Source organism: Kwoniella pini, chromosome 5, assembly GCF_000512605.2.
Source record: "Kwoniella pini CBS 10737 chromosome 5, complete sequence".
Lineage (NCBI taxonomy): Eukaryota > Fungi > Basidiomycota > Tremellomycetes > Tremellales > Cryptococcaceae > Kwoniella > Kwoniella pini.
In genome coordinates this window covers 1,315,302-1,335,298 of record NC_091720.1, presented here as the reverse complement: position 1 = coordinate 1,335,298, position 19,997 = coordinate 1,315,302, and the positions used below count along the sequence as shown (strand labels likewise).

General features: G+C 38.3%; 8 protein-coding genes across 8 annotated transcripts; 4 read left to right on the top strand and 4 right to left on the bottom strand.

Annotated features, from left to right (window-relative positions):
- Positions 1-48: 48 nt before the first annotated feature.
- I206_104274 (uncharacterized protein) lies at positions 49-941 on the bottom strand (the record flags this gene model as incomplete). The annotated part of the gene is made up of 4 exons (XM_019155889.1): positions 49-133; positions 304-378; positions 598-635; positions 801-941. 4 exons carry the CDS (start codon positions 939-941, stop codon positions 49-51), a joined length of 339 nt encoding a protein of 112 aa, XP_019010847.1.
- Positions 942-1,336: 395 nt separating this feature from the next.
- I206_104273 (uncharacterized protein) lies at positions 1,337-1,997 on the top strand (the record flags this gene model as incomplete). Its single annotated transcript, XM_019155890.1, has 2 exons — positions 1,337-1,576; positions 1,716-1,997. The coding sequence occupies 2 exons, from the start codon at positions 1,337-1,339 to the stop codon at positions 1,995-1,997; spliced, it is 522 nt and encodes a 173-aa protein (XP_019010848.1).
- Positions 1,998-2,537: 540 nt separating this feature from the next.
- On the bottom strand, positions 2,538-5,360 carry I206_104272 (uncharacterized protein; the record flags this gene model as incomplete). Its single annotated transcript, XM_019155891.1, has 8 exons — positions 2,538-2,575; positions 2,643-2,824; positions 2,908-2,973; positions 3,042-3,358; positions 3,432-3,761; positions 3,864-4,103; positions 4,177-4,939; positions 5,011-5,360. The coding sequence occupies 8 exons, from the start codon at positions 5,358-5,360 to the stop codon at positions 2,538-2,540; spliced, it is 2,286 nt and encodes a 761-aa protein (XP_019010849.1).
- Positions 5,361-5,634: 274 nt separating this feature from the next.
- I206_104271 (uncharacterized protein) lies at positions 5,635-6,975 on the top strand (the record flags this gene model as incomplete). Its single annotated transcript, XM_019155892.1, has 4 exons — positions 5,635-6,170; positions 6,237-6,333; positions 6,418-6,761; positions 6,867-6,975. 4 exons carry the CDS (start codon positions 5,635-5,637, stop codon positions 6,973-6,975), a joined length of 1,086 nt encoding a protein of 361 aa, XP_019010850.1.
- A 156-nt stretch (positions 6,976-7,131) lies between these two features.
- Positions 7,132-11,670, bottom strand: I206_104270 (uncharacterized protein; the record flags this gene model as incomplete). Its single annotated transcript, XM_019155893.1, has 15 exons — positions 7,132-7,428; positions 7,522-7,656; positions 7,719-7,785; positions 7,842-8,089; positions 8,172-8,374; positions 8,476-8,704; positions 8,760-8,904; positions 8,974-9,164; positions 9,220-9,413; positions 9,474-10,340; positions 10,419-10,758; positions 10,830-11,047; positions 11,097-11,199; positions 11,273-11,532; positions 11,589-11,670. 15 exons carry the CDS (start codon positions 11,668-11,670, stop codon positions 7,132-7,134), a joined length of 3,579 nt encoding a protein of 1,192 aa, XP_019010851.1.
- Positions 11,671-12,751: 1,081 nt separating this feature from the next.
- On the top strand, positions 12,752-15,149 carry I206_104269 (uncharacterized protein; the record flags this gene model as incomplete). Its single annotated transcript, XM_019155894.1, has 4 exons — positions 12,752-13,008; positions 13,079-14,434; positions 14,493-14,628; positions 14,685-15,149. 4 exons carry the CDS (start codon positions 12,752-12,754, stop codon positions 15,147-15,149), a joined length of 2,214 nt encoding a protein of 737 aa, XP_019010852.1.
- Positions 15,150-16,135: 986 nt separating this feature from the next.
- On the top strand, positions 16,136-17,004 carry I206_104268 (uncharacterized protein; the record flags this gene model as incomplete). The annotated part of the gene is made up of 4 exons (XM_019155895.1): positions 16,136-16,284; positions 16,364-16,530; positions 16,608-16,659; positions 16,893-17,004. 4 exons carry the CDS (start codon positions 16,136-16,138, stop codon positions 17,002-17,004), a joined length of 480 nt encoding a protein of 159 aa, XP_019010853.1.
- A 158-nt stretch (positions 17,005-17,162) lies between these two features.
- On the bottom strand, positions 17,163-18,779 carry I206_104267 (uncharacterized protein; the record flags this gene model as incomplete). The annotated part of the gene is made up of 3 exons (XM_019155896.1): positions 17,163-18,016; positions 18,089-18,265; positions 18,374-18,779. 3 exons carry the CDS (start codon positions 18,777-18,779, stop codon positions 17,163-17,165), a joined length of 1,437 nt encoding a protein of 478 aa, XP_019010854.1.
- Between the last annotated feature and the right edge of the window lie 1,218 nt (positions 18,780-19,997).

Below are 19,997 nucleotides of genomic sequence, written 5' to 3'. Positions count from 1 at the left end.
ATATCCCATCCATAAAATATCCTATAATGTACAAAGAGAAATGAAGAATTAAGCTGATTTAGGCTTGTATTCCCATTCTTCACCTTTGGCATCTAATCTTGCTCTAGCTTCTTTCAATGCCCATGTTTGAATACTGTGATTCGAAAATTCGCGTTGAAGATTTCCCAGTAACGTTCGGAAATGGCATTACGATATCGATTTCATAGATGCAGGTGACGATTGATAAAAAAGAAGTGAGAGAATACAAGGACGATGAATTCAATCAGCAATCATTATTTGTGAATTGCATCGATGCGGACTTACCTTGTATCGGGCTTGTAAGCTATTATGACCGCTGCCAAAGCCATACCACCGAACATTCCGACGTAGTAAATGTTCCTGAGAGAAGAAAGGCTGTCAGCATATTCCTATATGTATTTGGTGCCAATCAAGCAGGGCAGTACGCCTGCTGGGAAAGTCTAAACTATAGGTAGATGGATTGAGTAGTTTTGAGCCAAATAGCCTTCCGATTTCGGGCGCTCTTCGAAATGGGAAACGACACATCCTCCACAAGATTTCTTCCTTCAAATTATAATGGCTCAGGAAGAGGTAACTCACTCCCATGTTTCCTTTACTCGTTTGCCATCTTTAGGTGGCTAATGGTGAACAAAATTATTAGCGGTTATTCTCGATCAATATTGATAATCTTCAATTCAAAATAGTCTTTCTATCCGTCTGCAGTCTCGCATGCCTTGTCCAGCAACCAATACACATCCTTGACCCTTCCTCCGCAATTCGAATGAAACAACGATGATACCCACTCGTTCGCCGAACAAATAACCTGAAGGTGGATTATAACTTGGTCCGTGAGAAGCAAATCTTTTCGATACCGCTAATCTTGAAGAAGAAGAAGCCGAGGCGGTGATTGGCCTTGAGAGTGATGTTAAGCCTGCTCGAATCATTGTGTAGCCTAAGGTGATTATAACTGTGAAATATTATATCTACTTATTATCTGGTGTAAACGTTCAAGTAACAATTGGATTTACTGGTAAGACACTAACAGTCATATCAAGATGGATTCAATTGGTGAAACGTTCTTCCAATGATAGGCTCGCGTCAAGGTCCTCCTCGTCTGCTCTGCTGTGAGCCTAACTGCATTCGATTTGGTATGGAATCGGTCATCGCCGTTGAGCGTGTTTTGTTGTTGTCGATTGTGATTACGGTAACTTATCCATTCAATTCTTTGACCAGGACAAAATCATAATGATGAGACAGCTCTGAGATAAGCTGGATTGACGGGCAGTCTCAGCGTATTGGGAACCACAAAAACGGTAGAACTTTTGACTGTCCCCTCAAGATGCCTTCTCTCGCTACGGCGGGATCACTGACTACTATGTCTACCACTACAAATGGTGTTGGAACATCAACATTTAAGGCATCTCAAATTACAACTTCGGATGATACTACTACTACTCAAAGTCAAAGTTCAACTTCTACAGCTTATGTGTATAGTTATGGAACCAGTAAAATAGTTAGAACAGCCGTGGCTGTTGGTGTAATTGTATTAGCTTTAACAGCTTTAGTTTTATTTATCAAGGTGAGTGTAAGGTATATATATATAGCATTTCGAGTTGAAATAAATTTTGTATTTCATTTTACAATTCTTATTAAATCCCAATTTTCATTCGATTTTTTTTTTTTTTTTTATGGCTAAATGATGAATATTCTGCTTGTAGATTTCATCTTCGATTAGATATCATCAAAGATTAAGAAGACATCAACAATTAACAAGATCTTTAAAATCTGAACAAATTGCAAATTCATTTGAAATTGCAGCTTGGTCTGATCAACCTAATTCTAATTTAATAAATAATTTAAATCAAATTGAAAAATCGAAAAATAAAAAAAGACAAGAAAAAAAGAATCAAAAAAAAGAAAGAAAAGAAGAAATTAAACAAATTAGAAGAGGTGGTGGAAATGCTTTTATGGTTAAAGAATGGGAAGGTGTCGCTAGTTGAAAGAGTTAAAAACAGAAAAAAACGAAACGGATATCAAAATAGAAATAAACAGAAAAGGAACTATCATGTCAAAAGAGGGATTTTTTGGAATCACAATCTGAAAATGTGATTTAACTCGATCTTTCCCGTTTCTCAATAAGGCAAATTTCGATAAATTCTTGAACGTTCGATTCTCGGGATTGATCCCAAAATGATGAAGATATACAGTTTAAAAGTCGAATATGTTGACTCGAATCGACTACCATACAGTATCTGTAAATTTCAATGATACCGTAAAAGACCTCACAATACAATACAAAATACTGGTCCACCTGCTATTCTAGAACCTCCGCCATCTATGGGAACCCAAGAATTCCAGGTGATCAATGGACGAAGACCATGTCACGACAATTACGAAACACTTATGGACTCCCTGTTGTTGCATGCCAACGAGTTTGCTGTTGTACGCGATGAAGAATGACATGCATCGATAACATTCTGAAAAAATACATAGTTTCGGTCCTGATCCAACGGCATGACTCATTCTCCTCATCGGACTGACTACTTCCTATAGAATGTTCTTCCAAAGTTGAAGTACACTGAGATACACTCATCAGCTCCAATTCATAAAGGTTGATTGAACGAAAGGTTCAAGCTATGACTCACGTTGTAAAACACCTCTATCAAAAGTACTTCTGAAACCTTTTCTATGAGAATATTCCCAAGGTTTCCTAACTATTCTAAATGCGATATCCTCATAAGGCGGTCCAGCTGTAAATACAATCATAGTAGTTTCTGAATCATCTGGAATAGGTTTCATATAATATGTTGGTGCTTTTGATTTATCACTGAAAACAAAGAGATCAGCTTTTTATCTTCGGCAAATTTGTGAGATTCAATCAGAAGATCGGGAAGGGAGATTTGGACTCACATCAAATCAGGATAGAATATATTGAATTTATAACCTTGTACAACTTTCGGAGGGGGATTATCGGAACTACCAAAAAAATCATTTTCAGCTTTGAAGCGCAAAACATGATTTTAATCGAAAAAGTAATCACTTACTCATAATGCGTTTGATTATATTTACTCCATTCATATCCCGTATGCACCCTATTAAAGAATCTAGGTTTACGTGGTCTATATCTATCTGACCAATCATATGTTGAAGGAACTTCTAAACCATTATCAAGATCACCGAATTCTTCATCATCTTCATCTGAGCCATAATCACGCATTTCTTTCTCAGCTTCTGCTCTATAGATTCTTTCGGCTTCCAAATCAGCTGCAGAAGGTCTAGAAACTGATTCGACCGTCGTGGCTGACGGTCTGGCATGTTTAGGTATGAAAGTAGATGAAGTAATTGCGTGTCTCGCGGCGAACTATGAGATGATCAGTCAGCATCTCATCAAAAGCCCCAGAACCCCATATTAGGGTAGATTTGAGGGGACATACCAAAGCTCGTAGTTCATCTTCTTCATCGACGATAGGTAATCTTCTCTCATCCAATACCATCGTTCTGGGATCAGCAGGTTGAGGAGACATTTCCCGATCGTAGATTTCAACATAATCATCCTCGTCATCGTCTTCTTCAACGTCTTCAACTTCGAGTTCGGCTTCTTCCGCTCCAACAGCATGCATATCTCCACCGAATTGATTATCGGCTTTATTGACTATTACTCCGCCTAATTCAGCTTGCACCTTGGCTGCATCTTCTCGTTGCCTTCGTTTGAACTGTTCTAGTCGATTCTTGAGAACGACTTCGTGAATGGAGTTGAGTTTAGCCTATGTATCGTTGGTCAGCATCGGGTCGATACCCAAAGAGGACGATTGTAAATGCGTCACGGAAGTAGATATAGGCAAGACACGGGGAGATCAACAACTCACTATAGCCTTCTCAACATGTATCTTTCTGAGTACCAAATCCCAGAACTCCCCATCAACAGGTTGACCACTACGTAACATTGCATTTGTTCTGTTTTCAAGCTCTACCAATCGTTGTAAACTAAGACCAGATACAATGTTGCTCGCTGATTCGTCAACTTCCCTATCGAATAGTCTACCTCCTTCTGCGTGATCCGGATTTCGAAGATTCTCCAAGTGATACGTGCATACAACCTGCATTGCCTATTGCGTTGAATTCAGTTCCATCAGCTTCTCGCTTGAGCGAATCGATGTGAAGTTGAATCAAATGACTTACCTCCCAAAACTCGATATTGATAGGTGATTTTTCTAAAGTAAGATACATCTTTATATCATGCTCTAATTCAACGCAATCTTCTAAATTCAAATTATCGAAAATTTTCCAAGGTTCATCAATTTCAAATTCGAAACCTGCATCTGCCCATCCCCAACCTTCTTCTTCTTCTTGTCTTTCAACTTCACCTTTTCTAGGATTTGTTAAAGCTCCAATCGCACTAGTTAATCCTGCTACTGCAGAAGAAGAAGAAGAAGAAGATATTGGATCTGCAAAACGTAAATTAATAGCTAAGAAATCAATTGCTTTTGCTCTTTGTTCTCTTAATCTAATTCCAGCTCTTCTACGTGATTGTTCTAATTGAAAATCATCTTCTTTTGAAATCCATTCTGCCATTTGTGCATCTTCTGCTAATCTTTTCATTCTATTTTCTTCTTCCTCACGTAATTGCATTTCAACTTCTCTTTCTGCTCTTTTTTTATTTAATCTTTCCAATTCTTCTTTTGCTTCTTGTCTTCTTATTGAATCTTTTCTTTGAATTTCTTCATTTGTCATACCTTGTTTCTTTTCTTTATCAATTTTTTTACCCCATTTAAATTGTTCTCCTAAATTTGCATCATGAAATGGATTATCAGTTGCACTATACATACTTAATTCCGCTAATGCTCTAGATTGTTCAAGTTCTGCTTCTCTTCTTGCAGCTGCTTTTAAAGCTGCTTTTGCTTCTTTTCGTTTTGATTTAGCTGAAGGTGATGGAGATCTTGACCTATTGTAGAAATCAGCATGTACTACATTTTTCAGTATTGATGAAATGAGGAGTTTGAGAAATATACATACTCTTTTCCTTTCTTATCCTTCTTATGGCTTCTTTCCCTACTCCTACTCCTACTCCTACTCCTACTCCTACTCCTATCCCGCTTCGAGGATTTTCTATCTCGCTCTTCAAGTTTGTATTTATCCCTTCTACTGTCTCTGTCTCTATCTCGATCTCGATCCTTGTCATCCTTTCCTGACCTATCTCTATCTCTATCTCTATCTCTATCTCTATCTCTGTCTCTGTCTCTGTCATCTCGCCGAGAGGAGGATGCCTTTCTATCATCATCTCTATCTCTATCCCTGTCTCGATCACGCCTATCTCTCTCTCGATCCCTCTCCCGTCGGTAGTCTGGCGAGGGTGACCTTGGCATGTTATGTGTTATCGCCGGGTATGTGAGAGTAAATGATTGAGTTGGAAAGTCAAACAAGAAGTAAGTATTCTATCAACATCTCAACAAAGACAGGTGAGGTTATTGGTGGTGAGCGGTTAGAATTCGAATCGGTAAAACCTCGGATAAAACGGTCTTGATTTTATGCCTCGAGATGTAAAAGTTGAGATGGAGGTTGTCCATCTTACCTTATTCTTCACTTGCTTCATCAGTACACTAAGCATCATCAAAGTGGATATATATTCACTAGCTCATCATGTCACTTATACAACCTACTCGTACAATCTGTACACGATGTAGTAGGCTGACTTTGACGATTAATCAATCAAAATCTTTAAAATTTCACAATTATCGATCATTCGCATCATCATCATCTTCTCGATCTACAAATCGATTAAATCATCAAAATCGAAAATGGCCTAGATTAGCTTTAACAATTTTAGGAATAACAATACCTACAACATATTTATTTTTTCCTAATAATAATTCCAAAAAATCATTAAAACCAAATGAATATTCTGATCAAAAAGTAACTTCAATAAAAACATTATCAAATCAACATAAATTAATTACTATACCAATTGATTTTAAATCAAAAGAATTTTTTGAAAATCCTTTTAAAATTGATGGAAATTTTTCTAATAAAGAAAATAATGAAATTGTAATTCAACATATTATGATAAAATCAAATGATTTACAAATTGAACGTCCTTATACATTTATTAATGATCCTTTAAATGATAATGAAATTAGAATGGTAATTAAACGTGTACAAGGTGGAGAAGTTGGAAGGTGAGTTATAATTTTTTGATATTATGTGAAAGATTACAAGTTTATATTGAAGGAATTTCTAAAAAGAGTTGTACATAATTTAAAAGATGGTGATTCAATTGGTGTAAGAGGACCTATACCAACATTTTCAATTTATCCTAATAAATATGATAAAATAATTATGGTATGTTTTTTTCTTTCTTTGGTGTAAATATATACTTAATGAAATATATAATATTGAAAATAATTAATTTTGTTTTTTAAATAGATTTCAACAGGTACAGGAATTTCACCATTTTTACAATTTTTATCAAAACTTTCTTCTTCTTCTTCTTCTTCAAATAATAAATTAATTAAAGATAAAAATTTACCTAAATTACATTTAATTCATTTAAAACCTTTAAAAGGTAAAGAAGATTGGTCAAATTCAAATGAAGATGAATCTTTTTTACCTTTTCTTACAAATAAATCAAATTTAAAAGATAAATTAAAAATTACAAGAATTGAACTTGATGAATTTTTAAATAAAGAATTAATTTTAAATTCTTTAAAAGGTTTTAAAGATATTGAAAAAAATCAAAATGTTTTATTTTTAATTTGTTTACCTCCAAAGTAAGTTTCAATTCTTTTTATATTCTTTATTTCGTTGCCAAAAAAAGAAAGAAAAAAAAGAAAAAAAAGAAATTATAAGTTGATTGAAATTACTTTATAATATAGTCTTATGAAACCTCTTTGTGGAAATATTTTACCAAATCGTCAAGGTCCTATTACTGGAATATTGGGTGAAATGGGTTTAACAAATGAACAAGTTTGGAAATTAGATTAAAATCCATCAATCATTTTAATCACTATAAATGTTGTATTATATAATTAACCAATCTAGCAAATTCGTTTCATCATTGCACGATTTTAAATGAATACCATACGAGGTATATTTAATGCGAGGTATAAATATTACAACAATTTTACATCTTGGTGTGAATCACACTAGACCTTCTTCATTCAATGTTGATCCATCAGATGGCTTAACAACATATCCTTCTTTCGAATTTGATATCTCTTCTTGGTTCATCTCTCTGAAATGAAACTCATCTTTTTCTTTCCCATTTTCTTCAAGTTTTTTTTCAACTATAGCTTTCTCTTCGAATGTATCCCATTCAGTTTCAGGTATACTTCCTTCGTCAGGTGGAGTTAAACCATCTCCAGCACTACCATCAAAAGTTTGATTATTGATGATTGGAGGTATTTGTTTGATTGTTTCCAGATATTTTTCTGATATCTAATTTTATAATATCAGCTTGAAGCACTATAACTCGATTACAATAACAACTGAAGTGGATTTGCGATGAGAAGTAAAAAGAATTTAACTCACTTCAAGATTTTGTCCCGCTGAGATTGCTTTTAATACCCCCCAAGTAGATTGTTCATGTAATCCTCTACGTATACTCCTTTTGAGAAAATTTGAGACTTCGTCAAGTGGCCAATCATTTGGCATTTGTCCAAGCACCTATTGAGCCCTTTCACATCAGCTGGAATCCGTTTTATGTCCTATAAAAATAGAGTGCTCACCTCAAGTACGTCTAAATGCACAGATTGAGCATTAAGTAAGGCTGCAGCTTGTTTCGAAGTTCCTTTACTATCGTCCCATTAAACATCAACATAGAAAGAGAAGGGTGAGGGAAATACACCAACCTATCACTCATATATACACCTAATAACTCTTTGACCAAACCTCTCATTTCAACCTCTTTGATTTCCTTCTTTCTTCGACCAACATCACCAAGAGTAGCCCACGTATCAAATCCTTTTACTTGTTTCGCAACAGATTTGGCGATTTTAGGAGGAACGATTTCCCCTTTTGTAGTACAGTAAGTTTGGGCTGAAATTGAATCACCAAGTGTTAAAGCAAGTAATGAGAGGGATTGACGATGTTTGGCGAGCTACAAACGACCTAAATCAGCCTCGATTCTTCCGTTGTTTTGTAAAGCGCAAGCTGGAATGCTGAGCTTTAGTCATACTCACCCGTCCGAAAACGATGGCCAATTCAAATTTCAGTTCTTTCGCTCCCTCTAACCGTCTCAATGCATTCTCGAGATCATAGAATGGACTTCCCTGCAGGAAAAGCATTAGTTTTAATCGATTCCGTTTGATGGGTGTATCAGGTGCTATATCCGCCAAGAAAAGTATGAATGGTCTAGGGGAAGGTTCAAGTCGATATTCCGCGTCTATAAGACATCTCGTAAGCATCGACTTTCTCGGACTCCGACACCATGAATGCGATTACAATACGTATAAATTTAGCTGACTAGCAGAAATCACGACTCACCTAATTCCTCCAAGTGATATTTCACACCCTCATCCTCACATAGCTCTCTAGCCTCATCGAGTAAAACACCAAGTAGTTGTTCATGTAAGATTCGATTAGGTGATCGTTTATTCACAACAGCATATTCTAGATACTTGTCTGCTATCTCTTTATCGATAGATTTCAGTTGATCTACCAACGACAGGTCGTCTAGCTTTATACCTGTTTTAGGGTTTTGAGCTATCAAAATCTGCACGAAATGTCAGCTCAGACACGGCTTATGACCCTGGTCGAGAATAGCCCACTGATAATCCCCTAGATGGGTTCTTCTTTACCAACCATAATGCATAATTCAAGAACATTTCAGGTTCTTTAACAGATTCAAGTTGTTGAGCGAGCTCTTCTATTGGATCTTCGCATATTGGATCGGGGATATCGGAATCAGCGATTCTACCACGATTTTTCTGATTAGCTTTCACTACACTAACAGAGCAGGGCGATATCACAAGTCCAACTTACTCTTTTAATAATTCCAGTACTCTGTCTACCCTGCCTTGTGTCCTCATGACAGTGGCCAGAACATAAGGTCTCTGAGCCAAGAAAGGTTCTAATTCAGGTAATACACAATCATTCGGAGCAGCTAATAAAGCTAAAAGTTCATTTGTAGTTCCTTTATCCGCGAGCAATTTAGCTAAAGTAGTATCGATGACCTATTTCGGAAATTTGAGCGACTATACCAGAAATACAAATCGATAAATCACTTACAACATCAATTTTCCTACTATCTACACCTCTTGCACCACCGCCTTTTCTCCTTGATACCCTCGTTCTTCTTAAAAATTCAGTCAACATTTCCTTTGCTTCTTCCATCATGGCTTGACGAAGTTGGCTAGTTTCAGGTGCAGTAGCTGTATTAGGCTGAACATGAGGCGAGTAATTTCTTTTAAGTGTATTTGAAACTGTTTGTCATCCTATCAGCTTATCTATAAGAAAACAATGCCTGACCGGCGTAAACTTACTTATATCATCGACACTTCCAATTCGCTCAAATATTTCCTTTAGCCCCTCAAAAATCTCAACTGTCTCTTCACTACCGATCAATCTCCCCCTTAAATCTCCAAAACAACGCACTAATAAACGCGGATCGGTTTTCGCACGTACGAAATAATCCAAAGCTTTTCCAAATAATGCTTCTTCACATAGATGAATAGCTAAATACAAATGAAGATATTTCATCGAGATATGATGTGTTGTTTTATCCACATCTATCTCTCCCCTTCTACCTTTTCTTCTTTCTTCGTCAACTATTGTTATTGCTTGGTCAAAGTGACTTTCCGAACATAACTTTTCAACTTTCATCATTGTACCTATTGGTAATAAGCTGATGATTGAATTCGGTGAAACAATCAATGTTTCAGAAACTGCTTTTGAAAATGGTTTTGTTCCAGTAGTGCTTGCAACCAAGGAAGAGCCTCTTTGTGGAGTAACGGGTTGATGACGATGTAATTTAGGTGAAGAAGGAGGAGTTAAGCCTGATCCAGAAGGTGGATCTTCATTAATGGGCGAAATCACATCCGGATTTAAGGCTTCATCTTGAATCTGAGAATTTTCAACGTTCATTGATGTGTCCTCTTTGGGTAAGTTGGTTTCTGCGATAGGTTTCGGAGGTGTTAATTTCCCGCCTAGTAGTTTCAAGCTATACGTCGAGACTCTTTCATCTCTATATAAGTCCCTAACAGATATTCCATATGGCGAATAAGTCAGGCCGAATGCGTTCAATCCAGTTTCTAACGTTATAATCTGAGAGGGCTTTTCTAGATCTGCGAGAGAATGAATGTGTACGGTCTGATCTTTCAGCAAAGCGATAATGAATTCCGATTCGATAGCTACGTCAAATGAACGCGAATCTTAGCTATCTTTGCCTTTCTGCCATATACAGACGGACGAGAACCAATTTTACGCACCAATCGCTAATGGATGACTGGGCCACTCCATTGTTCCCCTGACAGGATCACCTTGTGCATTTAAGAATACACCCATGGTCGAGGATCCCGTATAACTAGTAACTAAGAATTCGTTTTCACCTGGTATGACAACAATATTTGGATTCGGCTCAAATTCAGCTACCGCAGAATCGATTTGCGATACAGGTAGAACTTCTGTAAGAGATGCGTCTGAAAGATCTATGATACTATATAGCATCTGAGGTGAATCCTCCGGAGAGGGTGGCGGTGAGGTTATAGCTGCGCACAGGTATGATGAGAATAAGGCATGATGTGTGGGAGAGGATGGAAGGGGTATTTCCTAATGGACAATTTTCCTCAGTAAAGTAACCAACAACGGTAATTCTAAACAGATGAAAAAGTGTATCTCACCTTGACACTATTCATTCTATTTCCTAGCTTATATACTCCGAGTCCTTTTCTTCGGACTACTACGACAGTCATCTGAGCATTAGGATCTTCTGAACCTGGTCCACCCCATTCAAGCTCCTCATCGTCTAGAATAACGGATACTACCCCACGAAGCGGAGGAACATGAGAGGAAGGCAGAGCTTCGAGATTCGGCAAAGCCAAAGCATGCAATGTACCGTCTAAGCAGAAATGGTGAGCCAATTTTGAGCGGATTCTGGGAATGCTTACCTGATATAATCAGAAGTTTCGATATCTTTGGTAAGATGTACATCTTATTGACTGGACGCCGAGGAAACAATGTATGTCGGTATTTCATTGACCATCCATCCATCTATTCACACCGAGGTACTGTTATATCAGCCACTGCTTTGAGCATCATTAGTCCAGATAGACTGATGACCTACCCCGTTTCCAGCCGAGGCGGGTTCACACATCCACCATTCGACAGTCCCGTCTGAGTTTCCTATATATAGGTTTTCTCCATATCCTTCTACACATCTTACTTCTTTTGAGAGAGAAGATGATGAGGGTGAAGAAGTGAGACCTGCGGCTGCTGCCCTTCTCGTTGCCGCGGATGCTATGGATGTCGCAGAAGAGAATAGCGATGGAGAGGCATTCGACGTGGATGGCGAGGAATTCGTGGGCTGAGGAGGAGTGGAAGGGCCTATTATGCAAAAGATATCAGCTTGTCAGGTTTTGGACTCGCTTTATGCAGCTGACCTGAGAAATCCAGTAAATCCTTTGACCCGTACAAATCTGACAAGACAGGTTGGGTACGAAAATGAGGTATTTCATTGGTCATTTTGAATTCGTGAGTCTCATCAGGTTTTGTCTTAACACTAGGACATCTAGTGTCAGATGAGTTCTGGCTGAGCAGTGTATGTGTTGAAAATTCAGCCGAGAGGTTGTATCTATATTGACATGACTTTGTATTATGCTTGATGTTATCGTCATTCCTCTCAGTGTCATCACAGCGCGAACTACCTCCACTCTTCTGGCTATGTTTGGTTATAAGCTATGACGTGGCAATATGAGATAATATCCGGGTAGTGGGAAGATGATCTTTTGATAACTGACTGTCACGAGGTGTGCGCGTGTATATATGTATTGATAACCCTGAAAGCGCTAATCTGACTCCGTTCTCGGCACTCCATGTAAAATGAGTTTGTCCTAAAAGGGTAAATCTAGGATAATAATGATTCAGGGTTTAATCCAAAAAAGTCCAGTCCACAAGTACGCTTTCGTATTTCATAGTAGTATTAGTGCTAACTACTACATCCACATGTACTAATACTATACCTGCTTACACACATCATCCTCCTTCTCAACTTGATCATCATCGTATAATATCTTCAACATCATCTAGAACACATGCATAGGCACATTACGACAAGGTGTCTTTCAAAATAATAAAAGCATAAGCCCAATAGACCGAAAGCATTGGGCATTAACATCAGACAAACAGAATAACCCACGCCACTAGACTCAAGATCAAGATCATCTAGTACTGTCTTGAGAACAATAATATCCCTTAGTCTCTTGTACCAAGCTAAGGCCCATCAAAAACAACAAAAGGATCGACCTACCCTTTCTTGACCCGATCATCATCTTTCATGGCCTCAATAATAATCACTTTTCGCTCAAAACATATCACGAAATAGGTTGATACTGGTCAATCCCGGTCTTAATCTGTAAACAGGGAGTCATACTTTTACGCCCATCAACAACAATCATAAAAGGGATCAGACATCATTTGACACGGATCCGACATTACTCATCATTCAACAGAACCATTGCTTCTTGTCACCTACCTTTCATCGTTCTTTCTTTCAAAATCGCTTGACAATTCTCATCATCAGCTGAATATTAGCTAATCCCCCAACATGCCTTCTCCGCCACCACAACCAGTACCAGCGCCAAAGCAACGTTCCTCAAACCCTCATGGCGGCAATTTAAATGCACCACAATCCATACGGATGGGTGCATCACCGATGTCATATGGCGCTATGACCGGTATAAGCTTCACAAATGGAGGAGGGTTTTCTTTTGAGAACAAACCTAGAAGCGTCAAGTGGGGTAACACAGGAGGAGGCAATGGACACATGGGAAGTTATGGTGCGAGATTCTACGGCGATGCTGGGTGAGTAGTAGACTGACTCCATGCAACCTCCAACATCGCTTATTAACGGATTCAACCTATTTCATTACAGAGGTGACTCTCCTACAATACCGTTCTCCACGTCGATATCGATGGAACCTTCTTCTTTTGCGGCTTCGGCCCACGCTTTCAATCTTCCCTCCGGCTCAATGTCGTCCTCATATCATCGTCGTTCATACGCAGCAGTAGCATCATCGATACCACGCAATGATCAATTCAACCTATCTACGTCATTCGCTTCCATGTCCTTCCAACCCATGTCATTGGGTACCTCTTACTCAAAATCGCAAGTTACGAATATGATGAAAAATAAGCCTCGATCAGATGCGGAGCTGACACAAACTTATGAATGTTGCGGAAAAACTCATGCTGGGTTACATGCTCTTCTAGAACATGTAGAGGATTGTCACCCATTCTCAGATCCGAATATACCGCCGGTCAGCAACAACCAGGCCAGTAATACTAACAACCCAGGCGGTTTTTCACCTGTTACGAACGCGATGGATCTGGACTTAGACGACGTAGAATCAGAACTACCTACAAAGACGTCAGCAACGACCACGACATCAGCTAGATCCAGTATATCACCTAATTTGACGAATCCGGTTCCTGTACCGTCATATCCCTTGCCTGGAACAGGAAGCAAAGCTACAACACCCACAGAACAAGTTTCAATCGGAAAATCCCCTCTGAAATTGTCGGACGTATTGAAATCACCTCCCGAGGTAGAGTCTTCCTTATCAACAGCGAATGTCAATGGTAACAAAGCTTCCAATCTCACTCTCACTCGAACCGGATCAACAGGTTCCTCACCACCCGAAGGTAGTTTAGCTACTCCAACTACTTCAACAGCGCCTTCGCCTGTCTTTGCTCAACCAAAAATCAACGCTGCACGACAAAATTTCCTAGGTTCGACAGGAGGAATCAGGCCAGCTGCTCAACAGATGAGATTAGACCGAGCATTCAACGAAGTCGTTGCCGGCCCAAAAACCACACTTGCAACAAACACTGAAGACGCGACATCCACCGTCCCAACCGCTGTTGCGCCTGGCGTGTTGTTCGCTTCTGCCGTATCGAGTCTGGGTATCCCAACGATCCCTCCCGGTCAACAAAAGCCCGCTGCTAACGCAGCCGCGACAACGGGTACAGCACCAAACGCGACAACTGGTGCAACCGGAGCAGATAGCGGAACTGTCACTCCCTCAGAAGAATTACCTGAAGGTGCTTCTACATCAGGAAATACGACACCCAACAAAGGATTCACGGGGGTGAATGGATTCAACGCGAACGACATGCAATTACCTCAACCTTCGCTATTCTCAAGTCATAGGCCTTGGAGATGTCCTAATCCAGGTTGTAACAAGGCCTATAAGCAAAGTAACGGTCTCAAGTATCATCAGATGAAAGGGTGAGCTTCATGTTTGACTATCGATCAGAATTCATAGCTGACTTTGACATGTGAGTAGTCAATGTGATTTCGCTATTCACGATGCAGTAGATCTTGGATTGTCAGTCGAAGAAGCCGAGGAGAGGAATAGACCATTTGTATGTGCTGTTGGAGCAGGATGTAATAAGAGGTATAGGCAAATGAATGGATTGAAGGTGAGTCGGGCATCATTCATCAGTAGAGACACGAATCTGATATGATTTTTCTTTAGTATCACTATTTGAATTCAGGAGAACACGGACAGTATGGTCTTCGAATGCTACAGAACGGTACCCATCCTCATCCTCCATCTATGCCGCCTCCCGCTACAAATTCAACTCCTCACTCTCAGAACAAATCGGCCACTTCTACCCCTTCGCGGCCTCTTGGTACCGCTCGTCCAGCAGGTGCACCATACGCTATCCCTTCGCATGCTAGCGCAACGAACGGTACTCAAATAAGAAATGCAGTCGGAGGTCATGGATTACCTCGAATGGGTACTTGGCCTGCCCAAAGGACTGTCAATGGTGCTCCCGGCTCAGGAATGAATGGAATTACACGACCTATAGGACAAGGTGTTCCAGTAAAATCTACACCTCAACCTCAGCCAACTCCCATTACTAAAGGTAGGGACGCAGTACTTTTCGCTGCGGTCGGTGAGGATCCGATGGACGTCATTGGAAGAATGGATTCGTAATCACAACCACCAATATGACAAGCATACCTTCTGCTTGAAGATCGATTCCATCCTTTCAAGCAAGTCGACCGGATAAATACTCCAATCCCTCTCGTTTGGCAAGCTGCCGTTTGATCGAGACGGACAAAGCAAAATCGCCATCTCCAATATTGTCCTGATAAGTTATTCAACGGGACATCCATAATGAAAAAAGGAAATGGCGTAAATGAAAATGGATACATCGCCACGTTCATATCATATGACTGGCAGATAAATAGAATCCGCAAGTGATATTTGTAAACATTTTAGATCTCGATTGAGCTCATTGGCGTTCTTTGTTGTCATTACCTTCCTCTTATATCACCCCTCCTATCCACTGTACGATGTGACGTGTACACTTTTAGATATAATCGCCATACAAACCATCTTATCAAATTATCTCGCCTTGTTGTGTCTCTTGCTTTTTTGTCCCAACTTATTTTACTGGATTTTGATACGCACATTTATGCATTGAATCTAACATATCTATCAATATAACGCTTTCGATACTTTCGCCCGCGCCGGTTGAATCGAATCTCTCATCAGCTTGTTTGGACATTCAAATGTTGACTGACCGATGGCGTATTGACGATTATTTCCATTGAAATCATGTTCTATAGAATCAATCACTTACTTGTTGTGAGGTGATTTGTGTGATCAAAGCCACCTTCTATTTCTTTTACGACTAGGCCAGCTTATATGTCAATGTATTTACAATCTCATCAGAGCTTCAAGAACACAGAGCGTGAAGTTAGCTTCTGCATAGCCAAACTAAAGTATATAAAAAGAAAAGAATATAGTAAATCCATATAATATCCCTTCACCAACAAATCAATAAATATACTTTTTCTTTTCAATTCTGCCATTCTTTTAAAGGCTTTCTTTTCGCTCTTTCATTTTACTTAAAATTCACTGTCAACTTTTAATTTTCTTTATATTTGCCAGAATTCATAATATAAAAAAAAAAGATGTTCTCTACTAAAATAACTCTTTTCGCTTTACTTTCTATTGTATCTGTTGTTCTTGGTGCACCTATAGCTTCTCCTGATGGAGGTTCAGCTTACTCTGGTGTAGGTGGTCAAGCAAGTGGTGGAAGTATTCAAAGAATTTCTGAAGCGTAAGTATTTTAATTAATCTGTTTTTTGAATTATAACAAAGTGTAATTTTTGGTTGAATCTTTGTGGAATTTTGATTAGAGGTTTACTTAATCTTGATATTCTTAATATTGGATCAGATAATGCTGGATCAGGTGGTTCTGCAAATTCAGGTTCATCTTTAGGTGGTTCTGATTCTGGTTCTTCAAATTGTGATTTAACAAATACAAATGTTATTCAAAGTGATAATGGAGGTTCTGCATATACCGGTTAGTTATTTTAAATTTAGAATTAAAATTAAAATATCAAAAGCTTTTTAATTGATTTTTATTGAATTATTCTTTAGGTGCTGGTGGTCAATCGAATGGTGGTAATATTATAGAACAATCTTATGGAGGGTAAGTAAATTTGAATGATAGTTTTCTTGAATCAATTTTTTTTTTTAAAAAAAAGCTGATTAAAACATTATTTTTCAATTAACATTATATTCATTATTTATTCACATATTACATTACAATTTACCAAAAAATAATTTTAAAAAAATAACAATAACAATAAAAATAATTTATGATTTATCCTTTCAATCTTGATACAAATTTTATTTTATTTATTTCTAAATTCTACATTACAGTTTAATTAATTTACACGCATTAAATATTGATTCTGGAAATGCAGGTAATGGAGGATCCTCCAATTCTGGTTCTGCTATTGGTGGTGATGGTAATTCAGGATGTTCCCTTTAAAAAGCTTGATTTGGATGTTAAGGATTTTATTATAGTTTTTTTTTCTTTTAATACCATTCTCTATAACAGATAGTTTTTATGATGAGTCAGGTGTACTATGCATGATACCTCTTTTGTTATTACAGAATTGCAATGATGAGATTTTGGATTAGGCAGAATTAACACAATTGTTGAAACCTCTCTTGCCTTTTAATATCTTCTATTGTTACTCCAGAAATTCTTCGCTCATAATTATTACCAATCTTTAGGCATTCCACTTCAAAAGCAGAATACGGTTTTCCTAAAGTATCAGTAAGATGAGATTCCGATGTTCTCCTATTTGGATTAATAGGTGTTATGTAAGGTGACTCGATTTTTAAATATCTAGATGATATTGGTGATTCGGGTGGAGGTAAAACTCTAGTAGTAAAAGCGGTATCTACATCTGCCGTTGCAGGCCTACGTGGTATGCTATGATAAGGAGTAGTATGGGAATATTCAGGATATTTGTGTGGAGTTGAAAGATTGTATACAGGTGAGAATAGATCATTTGGTGACGGTAATGCTGGCTTTTGATTATTGTCATAACCGTAATCATGCTTTTCGATATGAGAAGTCTTATGAGTGGAGGGTGTTACATAAGGATAAAATGATGATGATGGATGCCAAGAATTCGGTGTAGGTAATCGGATATTATGATCTTCTACCTTATCATTCATCGTTGATGTTGTATCAGATGATAAGATGGAAGGCGATACAGATTTACTTGGTCTAGGCCTAATAGTCAGATTATTTTTATTGCTTGAAGTCGCTCGTTCCTTTTTATTAGCGAGTTTTGACGCTTTTATAATATCATTGAAATGTTGTATTATCAATGAGGGTGGTGTAGCATTTCGTAAATCCAAGTCTTCGGATAATCCAATCAACCTATTTAGGGATTTAGGGAAATGCCATTCTGCTCCGAGAGTATATACTACTGGTGCAGCTTCATCGTCATTGTTCCTACCTTCTTCAGTTGTCAAAAGATCGCGCACTAGAAATTTAATCGAAATTCAGTGCCGGTGAACGTCGGCAAGAGAAACCAGTGGTTGACCTGAAGACTCACGCTGTTTACTGAGTTCTTTCCTTCCTTTGAGTACTTGAGCATGAGATGAGATAAGTTTACGTGAACATCCTTCACCCGTAGCAAGAGTTACAACCTTGGCGATAATTTCATTTCTTCCGCAGGGTTTACCAAACAAAGGTAACTTTTGTCTACCTACAGGAGGAATGGCAACTACACCTATAGTAACAAAACATATTGATTAATAACAATTATTGTTCTATCGGCTAAATTATTTCCACATATATGCACGTGCATTTGTTGGAGAGAGGGATGACGACGACTTACAAGTCAAGTAAACGAATTCTTTTCTAGGTGGCCACCTTTCTGCCGCACCAAAAGAAGTGACGTTGGTGGTGCCACTCGTCATGCTTTCTACACTACTTTCTTTCTTTCTTTTAGTCATCGGTTTTACGTCATCTTCTTCTTCCATCGAAGATGGCATTGATCTCTTCCGTAATTGCCTCTGAGGACTAGTCGTTCCAAATTTTATCCTAGCTAATATTTCGGCGGTTGCCAATTCATCTTCTGTAGAACAAACAGAGTCGGTCTTGGGTGAATCGATTACTTCGGAACAGCAGTTGACATCTACATTTACAGGATGATAAAATGATGGTTGAATATGAACGGATGATTTCCAGACTTGATTAAAAGCTTCTTCTACTGATATTGGTGATCCGTTCCAGACCGCCATGTTATTGTACGTGTGATGGTAAAATAGGGCGTCTGATATGAATTTAATTGATTCCGGTGTAAAATTCTATACTAAAGTCTAATTCTTCTATTCTAGCTTTCTATTATAATCAGATCTATACCTTGTCAAAGGGTATGCTGATTGTTATAAGCTACTTCAATGTCTGTTAAGGTTGCCCCAAATACCTCACGAAAGATTTCAAGGGATGAGTGACGGGATAAGGCGACTTTTTTGTACAAATTGGTGCAAGATTGATTGTTATCAATCAACCTCAGTATTTGGGCTTGCGATGACTTGGAGCAAGACAACTAACAGGCAAAAGAAGTGGGTACGACTTTGTCCAAATCAGGCACATCCGTAGTTTTGAAAAGGACAACCTATGTCCAATTGCTCTTGGATTCCAACGAGTAACTTGAAAATCGCTAGACGGCTGAGTAAGAAATTCTAATCGAGGTACTGTTTTCTCGATGAAAGCCAAATATGATCCAATCTAAGACACACTGGATGATCCGGTTTGATCAGCGATTGTTCTGCTGAGTGCTTTACTAAAGTAATTCTTCTTGCTTGAGTATAGCACTTCTTGAGATCGAAAGTCCATGGGAAATAAGTGCGAGTCGACGTAGAAAGAAATCCCAAGATATATATGTATAAAATTGAAGTGTGATGATTTGACGGAAGAAAGTGCTGTACTTTTGTTGAAAAGGATTTGACATCAACAGTAGTGTCACTGTGAGACAGTTTGCTGGAATTAAATATGAAGTATTGAATTGTATTTAATAAGGTAAGACGATTTGTGCCTCTGAGTGCAATGAATTGACTTTACCCATGGAGATTTTCTCTACCATGATGCGGTAAATGGCGATAATTTGATCATTTGTACACTGGGTTACAGCCCAAGGGAGTCAGGCTATTCAAGCTTATAAGCGGGACCATAGATTCCAGCAAACTCTCACATATATCTTAAATTAATTGAAATGCCGCAACATCATGTTCCATGAATCAAACCCTAGTTTGAATGTCTCCGCATGAAAGGGAGAAAGGAGAGAGAGACAAGTTTATTGAAAGAATCTGAAAAGTCTGTGAGGAAAAATCGTCATTCCTATCTTTTTTTAAGGTTCAAAGTTTTTTTAGTTTTTTTTTTTTTCTTTTCTTTTCTGTTATTCCTGAGATCTCCATCCATAAGGAATTTCCCCGAGATCTTCAGATCAACACATGTTT